This window comes from Crocodylus porosus, unplaced genomic scaffold (assembly GCF_001723895.1).
Source record: "Crocodylus porosus isolate Cpor-Errol unplaced genomic scaffold, CroPor_comp1, whole genome shotgun sequence".
Lineage (NCBI taxonomy): Eukaryota > Metazoa > Chordata > Crocodylia > Crocodylidae > Crocodylus > Crocodylus porosus.
The window spans coordinates 50,223,780-50,244,721 of NW_017728931.1; the positions used below are offsets into that span (position 1 = coordinate 50,223,780).

The following is a 20,942-nucleotide window of genomic DNA, read 5'->3' on the forward strand; positions in this document are numbered from 1 at the left end:
CGCGCAGCAGCAGGGCACGCAGACCTTACCTGAGTTACCATTTTCTTTTTCTCCATAAACCAGACCAGGGTAGACTAGGAGGAGGAAAAAACCCTTCGAGGCAGACGTGGTAGAAACCTCCTGGGAGATTTGCTCTGCACCCAGCCCCTTGCCTGGCTCTTTTGAGGTGGTGGGGATGTCCCCTTTATCCCCTTTTCCTCCCTTTCTTCTCTAGTGTTTCTTCCTTTCTTTTCTCTTCCTCTCTGGCTGTCTCTCTCTCTCTCTCCCCCCCTGCCTCCTCCTCCCTCCAACTCCCTCCCATATCTCAGCCAGATGGCTGATAGAAGCCCCACCTCCAAATGCCTAAGGTAATTAATCAGAGCAAAGGCCCGCCTCCTCCTCCTCTTCCCTCCCCCTCCTCCCTGCCTAGCTGACATGTCCAATTCAGAGACACAGAGGCCTTTTGGAGCCTGGGAGCCCTCTCCACAGCGCGTGCAGGGTTGGGGAGAGAGATACTTGCACATCTGGGCGCGTGGTGCATGCAGACTAATCCAAAGAAACAGAATCAACCTGAGAAGCGCACCAGGAATGGCTTCTCCGCTCTGAAGTCTGATTTCCTCTCGCAGCAAAAAGCCTGGAGCCCCTGAAGACTTCAAATCAGGCAGAAGCTGGCAATATGAAATATTAACTGCCACATAAAGCGCATGCCTACGATGTCCCGCCATACTCATAACATACTTATCACACTGGTATTTAATGTGACAAGGACTCCCCACAAGTACCAAGACACAACAGCCAATTCCCTGGTACTTATTGAAAGCAGTAGGTGCCTGCAGTATTGTAAGCATTGCCAACCAGGTGATCCCTAAACACTGGGCATCTATAGAGGAGAGAAGACAAATCGGTCGTTGTGGAAATGAAAGGCATCGTCACAAATTAAATAAATCTGCTCTTTTCCCAAAGTGACAAGCTCTGCCCTTAGCAGCTTAAAATGAAGTGCAGCATTGCACATACTTGCTTGCACCTCGAGTTTCTGACAGCCCCAATTTAACTAAATGAACCCCAGTCACAGCCGTCAAAACAACCTGAACTGCGGCTCAAATAGCAGCCTGGCAATGAGTTCGCATCTGAACCAACTGCTGCTTATCAGATACCCATCCATTTTATAAGGCCTTCCACCTATCACAAAAGTTACACTGACCTGGGTTACTGAGTATACCTGATGAGATGAAAGCAATACCAAAGCAGAAATATGCAATTAACAGCAGCTCTTACTTCATAATAGGAACAGGAGGTTACAGAGCTCCTTCCCAGCCCTTCTCCATTATTCTTCTCTCTCAAATATATACCTGGACCCCATCACTATAATACCTGAGCACCTCAAAATATTTATCGTATTTAAAATTCACACCACACTGTGAGCCATGTTAAGTTCTCATCTATGCAACTGGAATAAGGCATAGAAATCAATTTGCCCAAGGAGAAAGTGAGAAAGTACACGCGCCTGTGGCAAAACCAGAAGCTCAATGCTGATCTGCTACATTTCCACGTAGTGCCGTTAAGTGCTGGACCACCTTTCCTCATCAACATGTTCCTTTCCTAGCTTCTCCAGAACAAAACCAACAAGGCTATCAAATGCCTCCAAGCCACTTTATCAGACAAAACGCCTTATGCCCAGTGATCATATATTCTTTATGCCACAAGAGAAGCAAGCTCTACCGAAACAACAGCCTTCCTTCTCCACGTACCTGCCTTCACACTAAACACATACGCAGTGATGGACAACAGCTAAAGAATACTCACTGAAGTAAAATGCATCTATAATTATTTTTCACTATTTCTTTTTGTCTGCTTTTATTCCTCTGGCCTTTGCTCACACAATGTTGTCCAGGAGACCCAATCGAGGACCTCCTTGCCCAAATATGACGCTGAAGTAAGGGAAGCTTGTAGCTGGCTTGTCTCCCCAATTTGCTGTGCATCTGTTGCTGCACTGCTCTTCGGGCTACCTAGCCTTCCAGCTTTCTGCGTTCTCCCTTCACAACTGCAAACCGAACACCAGCTTCAGCTCTCCCATTCTCTACTGCCTGGTTCGATAAAATGATGCAGGGAGTATGTACTGCAATCCAATTAACTCCCTTTGTGAAGAAAGCTGAAGAGCAAAAGGCATCTGCAGACAGGCCCATCCCACCAAGGCAGGGAGGCAGAAGACAAAATGTCAGGTGCCTGGCTGCAGCAAAATGGAGAGTTCAATGGCTCCTTGGAAAGCAGCCAAATTTCATGGCTGTTGAACTGCCAAAACCATAGGGCCCTGACTGAGGTGAATGGAGCAGTTAGCATCTCTCTGAGCTATTTCATGTTGTCTATGTCACCATGATGCTAGATTGGTTTATACCTGGTTTGCAAAGGTAGGGGGAATTAGGGGAGAGTTGTTTGTTGAGAGGAAGGGGTTTCCAACTCTACAAGCTCAAAATCCATTTCCTTCAAGAAAAGCCCAGATCTTGAAGCATAAATATACTTGCTTTTACTTTGACATCACCAATGGCCCAAGCTTTGATGGAGAATTTGTTACACCTTCATAAATCACGCCCTTTATTGAAAGACGGCTGTTGCAGTTACTAACACATTATATAGTCTACTCTGTCCCATGAAATCAGTTAGTGTTTGTGCAACGCTGTGACTCAGTAACATGTTGTGGATGCCTCATTTTATATACGATAACCCTCACTAATTTGTATGACTATCCAGGGATCCACTGCAAACAACAGGACAACAATAAAGCAACGGCGCCGCACCACCACATTCCTTTAACAAGTGTAATTTTGTTTTATCATCATGGCAAACAGTAAGCATGCCGTGGGCATATTTTGTGTATAACATTTTTGTACAGCACGCTCTATTCACATGTGTACGGGGTAAGTGCACAATTCGCGTAACTGCATAACACTAAGGACCCAATTTGTTGCCTATTGTTTGCTATTGTAACAAACCAGTTATCTGCATAGCGACTAAGTACACAACTTGGGTACAAAGTCTATTTTGTAACTAATTGTACTGCATATCCCTTAACTGCCCAAAAAACAGTGAAAGGAAAGCAACTGTTAAAGGGTGCCCGTAAAAGCCTGAAAAATGACAGCAGCTACACTCAGCTTCACGACTCCTCTCCCCACTCATCTGCAAGGCCTCTACAGCAGCCCTTAAACTAACTAGTTCCCATCCTTTTAAAAGCTGCTAACAGGATTCTGAAAACTAACTAGCTTTTGTTATTTTCAAGGTTTCCAAAAGCAGTCCAAAACAAAAACAGAAGTCTTGAAGATCATGGGAGCTAGCCAGTTTAGGGGCTAATACCATGGGCACTAGAAGCAATCCTGAAGCACATAGTATTGTCACATTAGTAACGCCAAACTGACTAGCTCCCCACATTTTCAAATGATCCTAATAACTAGTTTCAGGCCAGCTTTGAAGCTGCCAATACCATAGCACTACCAATACCATAGCACTACCTGAGCTTTGCACTTCAAGAGCACTGCTTACATTAAATTTGGATAAGAGCATAGCCTCTATTCAAATCAAGGCTTTGCACATGGAGTACAGTATAATATGAGAACTCACTACAGCACACAAGTATTCAATATTTGCTAAGCAAAGAGAGTGTGTGCACTTTTTGTACAGAAACTAGGAACTATTATATACATTGTCTAATTTTTTAAGTGCATCTACCACAACTGTGTGAGTGTGAGTGAGAGAGGGAGAGCGAGAACACACTTCAGAATAACACAGCTATCCACCTCCCTATGGTTAAGCTTGTTCGGATAATTTTATTGCTAGATATAAATGTAGATGTGGATGTAAATATCTTAACTGTGAGGAGGTAGGTTAGCTGTGTTATTCTAAAGTAAGGCAGAAGGCAAAGCAGAGTAACAACTTGCAGACTAATTCAGAGAGACGTTCATAGGCAAGGGTCTACTATAAGCTTTCATAGGCAAGGGTTTACTTTAACAGATGCTATGAAGAAACTATTCATAGCATCTGATGAAATCAATTCTTGCTTACAAAAGCTTATGCCTCTCTGAATTAGTTAGTCTATAAACTGGCACTCTGCTTTCTGACAATACATTATTTATCTCATATAAATTAGATCAAACCCTAGAAATTATAGTTGCATTATTACAACTATCCCCAAGCCTTACCTTCCTCAGGCAGAAATCTGTAAAAGTGGGGCTGGAAAAGTACAAATGTATTTTGTTCTACCAGCTTAAGAACTCCAGAGCCAAAGACCCTCTACTGTCATTGTCATAATGGCCTTGTCATCAGCCCCAGCAACTCAACATGGTAGCAAAGCATATCAACTGTTTTAAAATGACCCAACAGAACACAGATTTCTTAGGTAACCAAGTTTTAAAGGTCACTATCAACATTTTTCCTTACGTCTAGGAGTGAATATGAATCCACTGCAATCTTTGCAGTGCTGATATAATACGCTACTAATGACCAATCCTGCTAAATAAACAAGCAGGCCTATTGAATAAGCTGCAGCTTCAAAGTATTTTTCAACAGCAGACTCATATTCCACGCTGCAATCTGGAAATCACAAAGATATGGATAATCATGGCAAGGCCACATCCAAAAGGAACTGTTGCATTCAACCAGCCAGAGATAAAGACACTCTGAAAGAAGCCCTCCCTAGCAAATTCTACAGGAGTGGGTACAGGCCAGAAATCATTGATAAACTGCACCGTAGAAACAGAGACAAATCCAAATCAACCTCCTACAAGCATTAAGAGTATTTGTCCCCGATAATAGGTTTGTGTATGTTCCAACTCACCATGCATCTATCCAGAACACTAACAGAAAAACCAGGAAACCAAATCCTGTCCCATACAGTCAAGTCTGCCTACCATCTGCAGTCTAACCACCAACCTGACCTGTGCATTCACTCTGCTGAAGCACATAAACCCATGACAGCCTTTAGTACTGCACTAGATAAATCACGAGTATAAAACAAGTGAAGTGGCGACTGTTGTACACTCCGGCTCAACGACAAACGTTCACATTGAGCATTTAATGCAAAGGGACAGAGAAGAAACTAGTTGTTATGCATGCAGCCCCACTTACCTGGGCAGTGTCATTTTTATGATCCATTTTGGTTGGTCTTCACCTTCCAGATTCTAAAGATATTTGTTAAGAAAGCCAGGGCTGAAAAGGCATTTGCTGAAAAAATCTCAATTGCACAGCAACCCATCACCTGCTCAGTACAAGTTTTATACATGTGCCAGAACAAGAGGCATCTCAATAATGGTATCCAATTGCTGCCTTTATCATACACCTAAACGAACACTTTGCAAGCTGGAACCCTCACTCCATTCCTTTCCTTTCTTTGGTATTTACCCTCCTTACTTACCAGCTCTGTTCCACCAAACAAAGAGAAATGCCTAATTGCCAACATGCTGTTTTGTGCAGCAAGAAACTAAGGTTCTCTCTAGGGGCTTTGACTAACATAAACAAAAATGTATAAAATGAATGTCTGGTATAGAATTTCAGAAGTTTTAAGAATGATTTTGAAGCCACAGAGGCCAGAAATGACAAAATATGGTCATCTCTGCATTATGCCTTGTTTAAGTCAACAAAGAAATACTTCATACAAGATGAAAAGGAATAATGGAACAATGGGTTAATGCATGCAACTGGCTTTCTGTTCCGGACACCTGGTCTTGCCTATTGCCTCATGGTCAAATGAAGAAAGCTTGATGGACCTCCACCTAGCCCCTCACTTGTGCATACCAGAGAACCACCACCCAATATACCATAACAGCCACTCAGCCTTTACTTATGAAAGCCCAGGACTAAAAATGGCAAGGAACACTGCTGAACGTAATACAGGTGCATCAGCAAAGCTCAATAGTGGGCAAAGCTTACTAGCACTGGCCAGCACAACACTCAGCTCAGCAATACCAAATCCTCACTTCCCAGTTGCCAAATACATATATTTAACATTTAAAAAACAATGCACATCTGAATACTGACACTAAGTCCTCATAATCCTGTGTGTGTTCCAGGATGTTTGTCCCCGAAAGCTTGCAAAGAACAACTTTTCTAATTATTGAGTTGATCTAATAAAAGATATCGCATCTACCCAAAGAACCATGTCTGCCTATCTCCTTAGACCAACATGGGTACAACCAACAACCCTAAAGGATGAGTTATCTACAGGCATGTAGATATGGGAACTTCATTATGGTGATAGATAAGCAGTAGCCAGTCTGCCTTCACAGTGACTGTCACATATTTGGTTGTTCCACAGGGCTTTGTATCACTCTTGAGTATTTCCATTCCACCCTTACATTGCTGTTCTAACCTCAATATATTCGATCACTTTTCATTAGTCCATGTCATTCAATTCCAAGGGAAAAACAGAAGCTGGGAGGAGAATAGTTAGATTGCAGGTGACAAAAGCAATCACTGAAATCACAGTAGCTGTGAGCATGAATGGATAAAGTGAGGTCCTACTTAATTGGCTTGCAACGAAATTAGCCACTATAGTGGAAAGGTTTCAATACCATTGCCAGGTAAGGCTCAAGGTTTGTAGGGAAATCAGCAGCCAAATATTTTGCATCAAGCAAGCCCCAAGGTTTGGTTTGATTTTATTTTATTTGCTACCCCTGTAATTCCCCTTTACCAGTGGAGTGGAAAGAGAGCACAGCCTTCAGTTTTAACATCCCATTACCTACATTTCTGTGCTGGCTCAAGTTGAGATGGAACAAACCTGCCAGCTGGATCACAGCCAAAAAGGGGGGGGAGTTGCAAGTGCAAAGAACCAGGTTTATCAAGAACAAATCTTAACAACCAGGAGACACACTTCTGGTGGTGAATTCTATTCATGTAAAGTAACAAGAACCCCTGATACAAAGTTACCTAACAAAATACCGATTCTCCAGTAGCTAATCTTAGCACTCTCAGGACACAGAGTCTTCACCCTAATTTATTTGCGTGTGTTTTAAGCTTTGTGAATGAATCTGGTGTTTGTGAAAATGGTGGGCTGCTCATGCTGACAAGTCAGGCACAGAGCAGAGGAAACCTCCTTTTTCCTCTGGAACCGCCTCAAATCTTCAGCTGCAACCCCAGGTTCTTCAACCTCCCCACAAGTTAGACTAATGCAGGACTCACTAATTTTCCAAGTCCATGCCCTCCCTTGAGCACAGGCCGTCAAGCCTCTTTTAAAGTGGACAAATGTCCATTAAAGGAAGAGTCCAGGGGCTACCACTTATCGCCCAACAGAAAAACATAGACTTTAACCAAGATCTTTAAAAATGAAAGAGCACTGTACCCACAAGGCCTCAGACAAAGGGGTGAAGGTGGAAAATAGCTCCCTCTTCTGCTTGACATCACCAACACAGAAGGGGTACTTAAAAATCACGTGCTCAAAAACATCCAACGAGTCACCCAATAAGCCAGACTCACTGAATGCCACAATTGTCAGCTCAAACATTCCCACCTAAGTTAAACAAAAACAAAGAAGTACCAGCAGGGGAACCCACACCTGAAACAAATGAATGAAATGCCAGTCACCCTTACTGGGCCCCTAAGCAGTAAATTTGTGCTTACTCCTGCTACAGCAAGGCTAAGCACAGAGCTGCTGGAAAGCTGAGGCCTGATCCACACCAAACCAAGGAGAAGAGCCTGGAAGCGTATATATTCCTTCTGTAAAACCAACACGCAAGCTTAAGAATAGCTGTAGAACACATGGAATAGATGAAGAAGCTATAGATTTGCAGCCAGTTCTTTGCTTACCTGAACAACTGGGTATTGATAATCCATACAATATACACCATACATAGCCAAAGCTTCTCCAGCTAAAGAGCAACTAGACAAAGAACTGGAAGCTCCAAGTCTGCGTCTCTGTCTTGCAGGCTTGTGTAAAGGACTCTGGCAGCACTCTGCAATACTTGGCTCAGGCCTCTGGGTCTACTCAGGTTGATACTAGCTCAGCTGAAAATGAAAAAAGCTGCCTAGTTCGGTTCAGATCAGCCCCTCTCCCCTCCCTTGTGGGAATCCAGCACTGCAGAGATGAAGTGTACAGGGCAGAGCAGAGGTTCTTAAATTAGGATTCCTGGACTGAAAAACAGCACTGGAAGCCTCAACTGACAATCGTCCTGCAACTCCCAGAAGCAACGAGAATGACTGCCAGGAAGAGGGGAACACAGGATCTTTGCAGCAGCAGACAGAGATGGTAGGAAGCAAACAGCATTTAGGAGCTGAAAGGAGCATATGTTCTGGGCTCTAGGTGCGTCAGAGGGAATGCTCCCAATCCAGGACAGCGAAAAACACATGGGACTGTTCTCGCCCCCACCCCCAGATCCTTCTTACTGTCCTAGGCAGGGACAGGTGCTGGGATTAGCATCATAAAACCCTTTGGTGATGCAGAGGGAGGGAGAAGAGAGGAGCCACATGGATATCTTGCAGAGAAGGGATCTCTTTCATGACAGAATTTATGCTTATATCATTTAACACTTCTCTCTCGCTGCATTTAACTTGGGCAGAGACAGCTGCCGGAACCAATGCTGGGAAGGGGTGGGAGGCACAGGGTGAAGGGAATGAGGTCCCAGCAATGTGGCAACATGAATCCACTAAGAGGCCTTGAAACATGCAAGATACATGTTCTCAGCTGTTCCAGTCAAACTTGGAAGGATTAATTCTGGCTGTCAAAAAGAATGGGGAAGGGCGGGGAAGGGGGCGAGGTCTGGAAAAGCCAGTTGCTCTTCCCGTTTTAGGCAGCCCCCTTTGTACCTTTCCAAACACACTCACCGAGGTCTGTAACAGACATGCACAGATGCCGAGTTAGTCTGACAAAGACCAGCAGGTTCAGAAGTTCTTTTTAGACTCCTGGATGCCACATGTGTTATCTGTAACCTGAGAACTAACCAGCAATTCTTAGAAGACAGAAAGTTGCCTAAGGGGAAGGTATGTGGGGGGAGGAGACCTCCAGCAGCAAACCAGAAAAAATGTCATGGAGTGCTACTCTAAAATGTATCATTTCAATCCAGATTTAAACCTAGGAGCTCAAATATTTAACACCCAGAAAACAGCAAACAATCCCAAGCTGCCCTTTGGCTTCACAAAACTTTCAGCCTCAGGAGGGTCAGTACCAGTATCCCTCCAAAATGAAAAAAAACAGTTACGGGGATCAAAAAGGAGAATGGCTACCTGCATTCTCGCGGGATACGTGGCGTTTTCCTGTTCTCCCGATCTTGAACTTTCACGTAGCACTGTCCGTAGTGAAACAAGTACTGCGTTTTTTTCCATGAGGTGGCTACAATTCCCTAGGTCGTGAAGTGATTTCTGTATGACACCATTCACAAGTAGTGAACGTTACAGTTCAAGATGAGAATTTATTTCCATCCCACCTCTGTTTCTCCCCATCCAATCTGCAGTTCCTGGTAACAGTACCTTAAATTTTTCCCACAAACTCGGCTCAAAAATAGATTAAAGCTATAAACGTCATATCTGACATATGAATAACTCATCTCGAGGAAGAGAAATCAAGTCGAGTTCAAATAATACTGGGTTATTATTTATAACCCCCCTAGCTTTATAAATATCTGGATTATTTATATAACACAATGTGTGTGTACATGACACACTGTAGTCTAGATGTTTAGAACGTGTCTGTGCAAAAAGTGTTTTTCACTTAGCACTTCTGAGTACCTTACAATGATGGGTGCCCTCAGAAACATTTAAGTAGTACTCCAGCTTCACAGTATTGGAGATTTATTTATGCGAGTCTCCTCTGTCAAGTTCCCACTATCACTGCTGTAAGTTCAGCTCTACTGGTAGCTGTAAATATGCTGGCATCATGCACCTTTGTGTTGTGTACCCTATACCAATGCAAAATCCAGCAACTAAAATATTAGTATATATTAGCACCTTTTCTACACTAGCCCTTCCACTGCTGCTACTGCTGGCTGGGGCTAATTTGGCTACAGTGGTGGAGCTTTCTATGCACTTTGCCAGGAACATATTCATAGTACTTTAATTCTGAAGAGACCACCATCATCTCTTCTGTTTCATTCAGGGTCCCAATGTACTGGACAATGTACAAGTGGAAGAAGAAATAACTTGCCAAAAAGCTTATTTTATATATAAACTACACAGACATGAGTAGAAGAAATGGATCTACCGTATTTACTTAAATCCAAGATGAGGCTCCCCCATATATGTGGGGAAAGCCTCTCATCTTAGAATCAAGTATGAGGGCAGTTGGAGAGGGGCAGGCAGCTGCACTGGCTTGGGCTCTAGCTCCAACCCAGGGTCAGGGCCACAGTTGCAGCTGCTGCCTGCCTTTGCAACTCCTGCTGCTTCTGCACCCCACCATCACCCCACCCCATCCTCCCATGCAGCTTCTGTTCCCCCACCTGCTCCTCTCTCTGCCACCCTTTACCCTTGCTCCACATCAACAGACTCTGTCCACGCTGCAGTCTGGAGCACTAAGTATGGTCCCATAGCAGCGGTGTGCAGCCCACATGGCTGGCATGGGGTCATGCTCAGTGCCACAGGCTAGAATATGGAAAGAACCTGCCAAAGTGGAGCAAGAGTTGGGGGGGGAGGGAGAGCAGAGGTAGATGAAGAAGTGGGTGCAAAGGCTGCAGGGTGGGGGCAGAACAGGCACAAGCAGGGAACAAGCTGCTTGACCTCCTCACACCACCTGCTCCCACACAGCAGGGGGGGGGCACATCAAAGACAATCCTCCAATAATTCGATTCGATACATGGAAAATTATTATTTTTTTAATTAAAATTTTTCATGTAGAGGAATATTTGGGAGCTAATCTGAAATTCAGGGTCATCTTAGATTTGGGTAAATATGGTAACCTGCAATTACATCAAATCAGGAGAGAGAGAGAGGGAGTGAGGGGTTAGAAGCAGTTTGCACTTATTTCCCTCCTTCCCCTGGTCAATTTTGGCACTTATATAGAATCACACTTTCCTGTTTTCTAAAACAATGCCCTCTCTAATAGTTCTGTATAAACAGACATACAGAGGCAACAAGGAAACCTACTGTCCATACAGAGGAAACAGTGAAACTTGAGTCTATCTGATCCCCTTTGCTCTGGGAGAAGTATAAGGGCCTCTGTGACTGTTGTCCACCCAGCTCCCATCTACCTTTACTCAACTTTCTTTAGTCAATGATACACCTCTCTTTTCCAAGACAACTTTGGTCTTCCTCTCCCCATTATTCCCTAAGGGTTCCACTCTAGGCCCAATCCTTATCCAGTTTCTTTCTTTAAGGGCAGCTTCAGCAAATCTCTCCCATGTTCTTCTATGCAGCTCCTCATTTGTTAGCCATTCAGGCCACATGTGGTCTGCAGCCTGACAAAGATATCTTTTTGCAAAGATCTGAATGAAATATTCTCAGCTGCCCATCGGTGCTTTTTCATGTTTTGTGCCCCAGATAATAAAACTGACTTCCCATTTGTGCTGAAGATTCAAAGTTTGTTTCTCCATCTAATTTGTCTTGATTTCCAAACTGGTTTCAAGTTAATAAAAGCTATTTGTGCTTTCCCAATTCTAGCACGTGTATATCCTTCCGTCTTCAACATACCATCAACTGGACAATGCAAATATACTGGGGGTGGGGGGGAAGAGTTCTCTCTAACCCTCAGTACTATTTTAATAATAAATTCCAGATAAGTACAATGCTTTAAATTAATATATCTTTACCTGCCAGAATTCAGAGACTTGGGCCATACCCCAATAGTGAAGTTGTCCCCTAAACCCTTGGAAAAGTACAATTAAATTACAACAGCTATTTTTAATTTTACATGTCCCAAGACACTATTCTGCACAAAAATATATATGCATAGTTTATTGAAAAATGACACATTACCTGGCTTCCCATTAAACAAATATCTATCAAAGGGTGTGTTATTTTCCATCTCCTGTTTAGTATTGGTTTAAGGCACAGACCTTGCAGAGTTGATGCGAGGATTGGGGTTTAGTCAAATACTGAGATTCTTTATATCAAAACTTTTAGTTCATGCATTGGAAGATAAAGCCAGCAACATTACCACGCATTGTGCTAGCACATGGTTTTACAGCTCAAAAATCTGTATTATAGCTAACAAGACTGTGACAGTAATTTGGGTAGAGTAACTTGGCCCTGATCTTGTAAACACTTGTATGCGTGAATAGCTTTAAGACTATAGGAACACAGGACTAGAAAGGACTTTCCATGTTATTAAGTCTAGTCTCTGGCTATTTTACCACATCACATAATCTCTATTAAACTAATTAAGCCCCATTTTAAAAGCAGTTGGGATTTTTGCCACCACTTCCTTTATGAGAAGGCTGTTCCAGAACCTCATTTCCGTAAATCGTTCGGAAGCATTTGCTAATTTCCAAGCTAAATTTATTCATGGCAAATTTATACCCATCTGTTCTTCTGACAGCATGGCCCTTTAGCTTAAACAACTTTTCTCTCTCCCTGGTATATTTAAAGAGAGCTACTCTTTCCCATCCCTTTCAGCCTTCATTTGTCTATACTAAGAAAGCCAACCTCTTCTTATTCTACCCCTCTCTACCCCCACCACTACATGATCAGCTCTCCATTCACATCATCATCCTAGTAACCCTTCTCTTCACCTGTTTCAGTAAAAATTCATCTTTCTTGAACATGGGTGACCAGTGCAGTACACAGTATTTTATACAAAGTTCTTATCAATCCCTGTCACAATGACATTAATACTTCCCTGTCAGTACTGGAAATATATTGATAGAAACAGCCAAGAATGACATCTGCATTTTTCAGAGTTGTATCACACTGGCAGCTCAGACTTAACCTGTAGTCAAATTAGGACACTTAGGCCATTCAGCTGTTCTCAACTGACACGCTTCCCAATTTTAACATGAGTTTGCCATTAGCCTCCAAATAATAACCTTGCATTTTATACAACTGAATCTTCTCCCACTGAGGGCTGGAGCAACAGCAATGTCATCCAATTTTTTCTGCATATTCTGATGCTTTTCCATATTGAGGATGACTCACAACTTTGTGCCATCAGCAGATTTCATTAGCACACTCCTACTTTTTGTGCCACTATAATTTATGAAAATATTAAATAAAATCAGTCCCAAGACCATTCTTTGAGAAATTCCACTAATAACCTCCCTCCAGCCTGACAGTTCTCTGTTACAATATTACCCATGGTTATCTCCCCTTCAGCCAACTCCTTACACTCCTATCAGTTTTTCTACAAATTGTTATCTTCTTCAGCTTCATTAACAATTTCTTATAGCAACCTCTCAAATACCTTACTAATGTCCAGAAAAACAGGATTATTGCATTTCATTTGTTTTGAAAAATCAGTTATCTTAAAGACAGAGATCAGAGTCATTTAGCACAATCTACCTTTGGTAAGGAAAATGGGATCAAATGCAATAAGTCCCCTCCATGACTTTATTCTTTCTTTTAAAACTCGTTCTACTGCCTTACATCTTCTTTAGACTTGACTGACAACCCTGCAACTCAACAGATAACTTCTCCCTATTCATCTCAAGTATGGATATTAAGAGTTGTTTTTCTTCAACCCTATGGTACCATCCCTGACTTGAAAGTTGTATTAACAATATTTCCCATCAAACTTGCAATTGCGTGTGCATGTTCTTCTAACACTTTGGGAATAGAAATTAACTGGTCCCCTGACTTGACAGCATTAAGCTTCTTCAGGTTTACTTTTACCTCCATAGTGTTTCCCCCCACTTTCATTTCGTATTTGTGCCTATGTTAAATAATAGAGGTGAACCAATATATCAGTTGCCCACTGGATTCCCACCAACAAAAGGGGAAATGATATTATCAACTATTGGCTTTTTTGGCCATTATAGCTGATAATTATGCCTTCTGCCCAGGGACCTGGACACCTGGATTCCCTCTCCCCCATGGGGCTGTGGCCCCCGAATGCCTGGGTTCCTTCAGGAAACAGAGGGTTTCCCCATGCAGGTGGGTAGCATTCTGGCCTGCAAGGGGTCCTGCTTGGGAGCAGGAGCAAGATACAGGGGGGCTACAAGCATGTTCGCGGCCGCACAAATGCACATGGCCAGGAATACAGCCACGCAGCATGAACAGCAGCTCCCTGCAGGTATGATGTGGATGGGGGTGCAAATCGAGGCCCCTGCATAGTGAGGGAGGGAGTGGGGCAGAGGCAGGGGGCACTGCCCAGTCAGAACATGGGATCCAGGGCTGGGGTGAGGAGTGGGATGGAGCCACGGATTGCTCATCCAGAGGGTATGAGGGGGCAACTCCCCACCACTGCACACACCCCCTGAGGAAAGCATGGGGGGGCATGTGCTCCCCCAGATTCGTGTACGGGGCAGATGCAGGCTGCCCACCGTAGGCTCGGGGCTCTCTGGTCTGCTGCTTTTCCCTTGGGAGTCCTGCACTTGCCACATGCCCCCTGCCTGCCCAGTGGCATTGGGGCAGCAAGTTGTACTCCTTGCTGCCAGGTGGGCAGGGGGCTTCTGAGGCAAAGACAGCAGAGCAGAGAGCCCTGAGCCCGCGATAGGCACCCCACATCCATCCTCAGACCACTCAGCTCTGCTCTGCTTAAAAGCATCACCGCACTTAAAAATGGTGGTGGCAGCACTTGAAATAAAGCTCATTTAGTTCAAGTGCCCCCACCTCCATTTTTAAGTACTGATACACTGGTATATGTGACGCAGGACACTACTGGAGTGTGCCAAAAAAAATAGTAATAATAATAATAATAAAAAAAAAAGAGGTTTATATCAGTACTTTAAAATGTTTTCATTTTAAAGTAAATCGGTTATCAGATTGGCATTGGCCGATATGGTTGGTTAATAAGTGGCTCTGGGTACCGGCCAAGAAAATCTTTATTGGTGCACCTCTGTTAAATAACACTGTCCTTGCCAAAACCTGAAGTATTCATTTAATTTTTGGGTCATGTCTACATTATCCTTAACCTCTACCCCATCCTCACAGCATAGTGGCCTTACTTCTTTCTTTCAGGTTTTTCGTTTGTTTTTACTTATATAGTTGGAAAGCTGTTTGCCATTTATTTTAATATCTTTTGCAAGACCTAGCTCAGCTTGATTTTTGGCAATTCTCACTTTATCCCTACACTTCTTGACCTCTAGGACACAGATTTCTTCACTCATCAATCCTTTCTTGTCTCATTCCTTGTAGACTCTGCTTATTTCTAATATCCTTTTTAGAGTTATTATTTCTGCAGTTATGTCTGGATCACCTTCTTGCAAGTACCTCCCTCTTCCCCTCCTCCTTGCTTGGGATACAGATTCCTGACAGTAATAGCACCTTCAGCTTAAAGAAATACCAGACCTCCTCCATATTTACATTCATGGGCAGCTCAGTCCATATGAGCTCACCATTTTCTTTAGCTTATCAGTTTGCCCTTTTTAAATTAAAAGCCTAAGATTCGGATCCATATTTTTTCATCCTTCTACTTAATATAAAATAAATTAAACCATGATCACTCAATTCTGAGATCAATTTTTACAACTACCTCTTCTATGAACTCATTTCCTACCAAAACCAATTCTAAAATAGCATCACTTTTTAATGTTTCAGTAACTACTTGGTGAAGAAATCTGTTGGCTACCACATCCAAAAATACAGTCCCTATCATTATTCCAGCATCTGTTCTCCAATATGCATTTGGAAAGTTAAAGCTCTCCCATTATGAGAGAATCTCCGGTAGTATTTCTCTCTCTAATAACATTTAAAGAAATATCTCTATCCGTATCTAAAGCTTACCCAGTGGATCTGTAGCAGACACCCAACACTGCCCCCCAGAGATTTTCTTTCTTCTCTCAACAATATTTTGGACCAAATAGATTTTATTCTATTCTTTCATATTTTTCAACAATTTAATCACATCTACATTGTATCCCACTGCCTTCTCCTCTATTCCTATTTTTCCTGAACAGCATAACCTTCAATACCTGGGCTGCAGTCATAAATGTTATTCTATCAGGTCTGTTATCCCTGTAATATCCAGTTTCACATTCTGCACCAATTCAGTACTCCCATTTTGTTGCCCAGTCTCTTGGCATTAATATACAAGCAGTTCTGTTGTTTCTTACTAACCAAAGTTCCCTAGCTGGATTATGCACAAAGCTTCTATTAATTGTACTGCCCACCACCCTGCCGTCCTCATCATAATACTTCTGCCTCCTTGCAGTCCACCCTTCTTTCCTCTTTTACACACTGCCATTTCCTTATTTTTCCCAGTTTTCTTTTTCCTCAGTACTACAGGATGGAGATTACAAGAGTCTTTCCCGATATCCTCTAAAGCAAACATTTTATTTTGCATGAACTACCCACATGTGTGTGTGCATAGCTGGGGGACTATTTTGGGAAAATGTGAAGCCGTGGTCCTGCCTACATAAGTCAGTAATAGGTTTCTTTCATACTGTCCTTCCTAAACCCGAGCTTTGGCTACTGAACCAGATGTGGCCTAACTCTTCTCATTCCTAGTTATAAAAGGTGACTTGGTCAAAATTACAAAATAAGATAGTTCAGCTGCTTTCTACAAAGGTTTCTAAAACAGCTTCAAACACTGCACAGATGGTGGTGTTGACATAGTCAGATACATGCTGCACAGTGACTAGAGTATTGGGTTGCACAAGGGTCACTCTATAGTGAACTTTACTCAGCAAACTACACCAGCGGTTTTACTGTAAATAATAAAATTTAAGAAATCCTGGCCTAAATTCTTTATCGGGCAAAACAATCCTTGGCCCCATCTTGTTATTCACACTACGGACATACTTCCCTCTCCTCCTCCATTCTAGTTTTTTTTTCATTTTCCCTTCACTGCAAGAAGAGTGCCTGGTATACTCGCTCTCACACTCCCGATCTGGCATCTTTAATAATTAGACAATTGCTGCACCTGCTAAACTGGGTCATCAGAAATCCGGTGAGGAGCTTAGGAGATGCTTCTGCATTCTAAGGACTGTGGTAAATATAGGAAACAAGGAAGTAAGCAAGGATGCATTTTCTAAAGGGTGTACGTGCTGATTTCCACAGCAGTTAAATAGATCAAGGGGCCTGGCCAGCTCTTTGGCTGCCTATACAAGTGCTTGTTGGTATTCTAATTAAAACGCCACAGCATCATATGCATTAACTGTCCACGCATTTTAAAATGGCTGCAGGGGTGCTTTATCTAAACCTCGTCAAATGAGGTTTAGATAAAGTGTCTCGCAACCATTCTTAAACGTGTGGGGGCTTAATATGTGTGACAGTGAGACATTTCAATTAGAGCAGCTGCCCAGGAACTGCTCAAATTAAAATGCCCCCCACCCCCATGTGTATAGTCAGCCTTTATGTGTTAGGGACACTGAGAATAAAATTCCCAAATACCATCTTATTTATTGCTCTAGTACAGTGTTTTTCATTCAGAGAACTTGTGCCAGAAATGCATCATACCTGTGCATGGCTCCATCTCCTGGGCTAGCACTGCACCCATTAATGCTAAAAGAAAAAAGGGATGTGCTTTGTTTTTGCTTTTTTATTTTTGCAATATTGTATGCAAAAAAAATTTTCTCCAAACTTTGAAAAAAAAATGATGAAAGTCTTCAAACAACTTCAGTATCCTCTAAAAAGAAGAGCAATTATTGAAAGTCTGTCTGTTATCTGCACCTGAAAGAATCAGACATTTAACAAAGAAGGCATAAAATTAGATACAGTATATATCTCCAGGTAAAGCTAAGCAGTGCAGTGCAGTGCGCAGTACTGCTATGAGAAAGGGAAGTTTATCAGTGCATAAGCTTCTTTTTCACCCGGAAGCACCACTAATAAAGATTTGAAGATATCAGAAATATATTTTGAACAGAAGGAAATGCAGTTCCTTTCACAGGAGACAACCAGCCCAAAGGCTGAAGCAAGCTATAAAGATCAGGTTACATGCAGTAGGGATGATGGCCTCTTCACATTCATTACATCTACCACAGAAGGCTCTCTGGCAGACAATGGGACCTCAGTTGTTACCCATCCTGGCTTTCATGGATGCAGTCCAAGATTTCAGGACTATGTTAATGGAAGAAGTATTGAAGCAATTGTTTAAAGACACAGAAACTCTAAAATTGTTGCTAAACATTTCCTTTTCTTCTCAGCATGGACTGCAGATTTTCCTATGTAACCTTCTTGTCCCATACTTGCTCATTTCAAATGGGCTTGCAAGACAATGCCCCCAAACACATTTTTGCTTCACCTCAGTGGCAAGTCATTAAACTATTTACTTCTGGTTCAACTATATTAGCAGTTTATACCTTTAAAAAAAAACAACACCTCTTTTGAAAAGCCAGACATTTTAAAATGTACAACAAGAAATATTCAAAGAGGTATACTGAAATTTAGACAAAAATATTATTAGCTCTGGCTAGGAACTGAGGATACCAGCTAAACAGAAGGATCCAAGCACACGTCCCATAAGTGGCATCTCCAACGCAAGCGAATGAGTTTAAGAGGGGCACCACAAAGAAGCCATGCCTTTCTGATGACACCAAACACCAGTCCTCTCCATCGGCAATACCTTTCTTCTGTCATCTCCAAAGTAAAGTTCTGTCCTCAGTCCATGACAAATTGTGAGCTCAAGTCTTCCTAGCACAGCTGTAGCAGTCTCCCAGCCAAATTAAGCAGACACCCTAGGGAACACTGCTCTTACAGTGAAAAAGCGATGAGGCAGCTTTTTGGACTAATGAGAATGAAGCAGTTTCCGAGATGCATTAAATGTTACTGTCACCTAACACTGTAAATCATCTTCAAAATCGCTCAGACACACACTTATTTCTACTGCAACGTAACAGAGAGAGAGAGAAAAAAACCGTGCTTCTGCCCATATAACTACGGAAGTGTCCAAACTCCTGTTTGGACATCAGCCCACAGGTCAGACAGCTGAGGTTTCAGTGTCTTTGAATGCAAAGAAAACTGCTGGACAGATTCAGGTCAAGTCATGGGAGATGGAAAGGGAGAAAGGTTTATTTAACAGTAAAACAGATATTTGCATATGTAGCCTCTGCAGTCCCAAACTACACTTTATAATCCTGGGACCGGTCTCAGGTGGTTTAACAGGTAGGGGGCATGCACTCTGTGAACTATGGTCATATGAATCCCTGGTCCCAATTACTATCCTCAGATTCTCACTGAATCATCTACACTTAAGCTATATGTTAATGGGTTGTCTGGACTAGGACAAATCAAAGGTTTCTGCAAGTGTTAACTAACATGATGTTTAACACATCTGTAAATATAGTGTGGGTAATGCACCTACACTTAACGTAATTAGTTCCCAAACAACTAATTTTTCTAGTACAGAAAAACTAACATGAAGTGATGGGGAGGATGGAGACAGTGTGGACCTGTCACAGTAGATTCTTGTCATTTGCACAGCCCCCTCCCCACAAAATGATGCAAATAGGTACACAATGATAATAAGCAGAATGGGAAAGACAAAAAAGCAGATTAGAAACAACTAGTGTAATTCCCAATCATAAAGTAGCACTGCGCTGCAAATTGTTCCATGGACTTTTTTTCAGCCAGATCTTAACAACTTGCTGGCAAAATAAATTGAAAATTATGGCAACTGCTGATCAATCACATCTTATGCCCTACTGTATCCTCAGACTTGACCATATGCATGTGAAAAAAAAAAAAAAAAGAAATCAGATGCATTAAAAAAAAATCCGTTCTTCACTGAACCCAATATGGATGAGATTGTGGACGAGATTGTGGTTAGAGACAGGACATGTAATTTTTTGGCCTTTTGTCTAAGATCAAGCGTGCCACCTAAAAAAAGTAAAAAACAAACAAACCACACTTATTAATTTAAAACTACAAAATGTATTATGTAATCATTTGCCAGATTACAAAAATGTTTCCAAATCTGAAACATTATGATAAACTAATGTTGTAATTAAAATCTGTGCACTTCTCAATCTCTACCTTGTTCGATTAATCAAAGCTATGTTTTCTTTTTTTAGTTTTGACTTATGCAATAAACTCAAATATGCTATGAGCTAATATGCAAATGGATGAAATTCAACTGAACAGATAGCAAATATTTTTTCCTAAAAATATCCAGATAATTGAGAAGCAATACAGCAAAATCTACTGTATCAAGATATTCAGTTACCACACAGCAATCCTCCCTACCTCTTGGAATTAACATTGCATATCTATACTGCAGGAGTTTGGCAAGCAATAGCAACCCTCAGAAAGAAGGTTATGGAGTATTTTAACTAATGGCTGAGCAGCTGCTCCTCAACTATAAGCATCAGATTTGGATAATGGTAGTGGAAGTTCTTCAGAGCCGGGATCTTAGCAGTCGCATCAGAAAGAAAGTACCTCATTTGGGGAATTATAAAAAAAAGTCATCATAATTAGTAACAATGTGCTCCAGAACAGAGACAACAGCAAAAAAGGTACAAACTGAATTCCAAGTTGTGGCCTTACAAGTCAGCAATATATATACAAAACAGATGAGACCAAAATGTGACTTTTCAGATCATGACCTTCTCAGCACAAACACTCTGTCTAGGATGTTATAGGCTCTACCATACAGGCATAATAGTAACCCTCCTCTAACGGAATGGCCTCCTGTAGTGGAACTCCCACCAGTAACAGGTCTGGATATATACTTATCAAGTCAATTCCTGTGCACAGCTGCTATCAGCTAATACAAGCTGGTCTGGTCCTGCAGGGAGCAAACCAGGAAAGCCAAGGCTGCAACTGAACTCCAACTAGCTCCAAGTATCAAGGACAATAAAAAGTCCTTTGGGCCCCTGCTAAACTAGGTGGGACAACTGATGCCCAGGAAAAAGCCAACTTATTAAATGGGTACTTGGCATCCGTCTTTCATCAGTCCCATGGGATGCCCATGCCCACCACAGGACAGGGAGGTCCAGGTGAGGGTGATCGCCTACCCTCCATCAATCCCA

The 20,942-nt window shown here is 42.2% G+C and overlaps 1 protein-coding gene across 5 annotated transcripts in view; it reads right to left on the reverse strand.

Annotated features, from left to right (window-relative positions):
- RBFOX2 (RNA binding protein, fox-1 homolog 2) overlaps positions 1 to 20,942 on the reverse strand; it is a 255,627-nt gene that overhangs the window by 103,869 nt on the left and 130,816 nt on the right. The window contains exon 1 of one of the 5 annotated variants that reach the window (XM_019544825.1): positions 30 to 240. The exons of the other annotated variants lie outside the window; for them this stretch is intronic. Within the exon in view, the coding sequence (XP_019400370.1) occupies positions 30 to 56 (27 nt within the window). The 5' untranslated portion in view covers positions 57 to 240. Of the gene's footprint in view, positions 1 to 29; positions 241 to 20,942 lie in introns of those variants that run through there. 5 annotated transcript variants of the gene reach the window in all.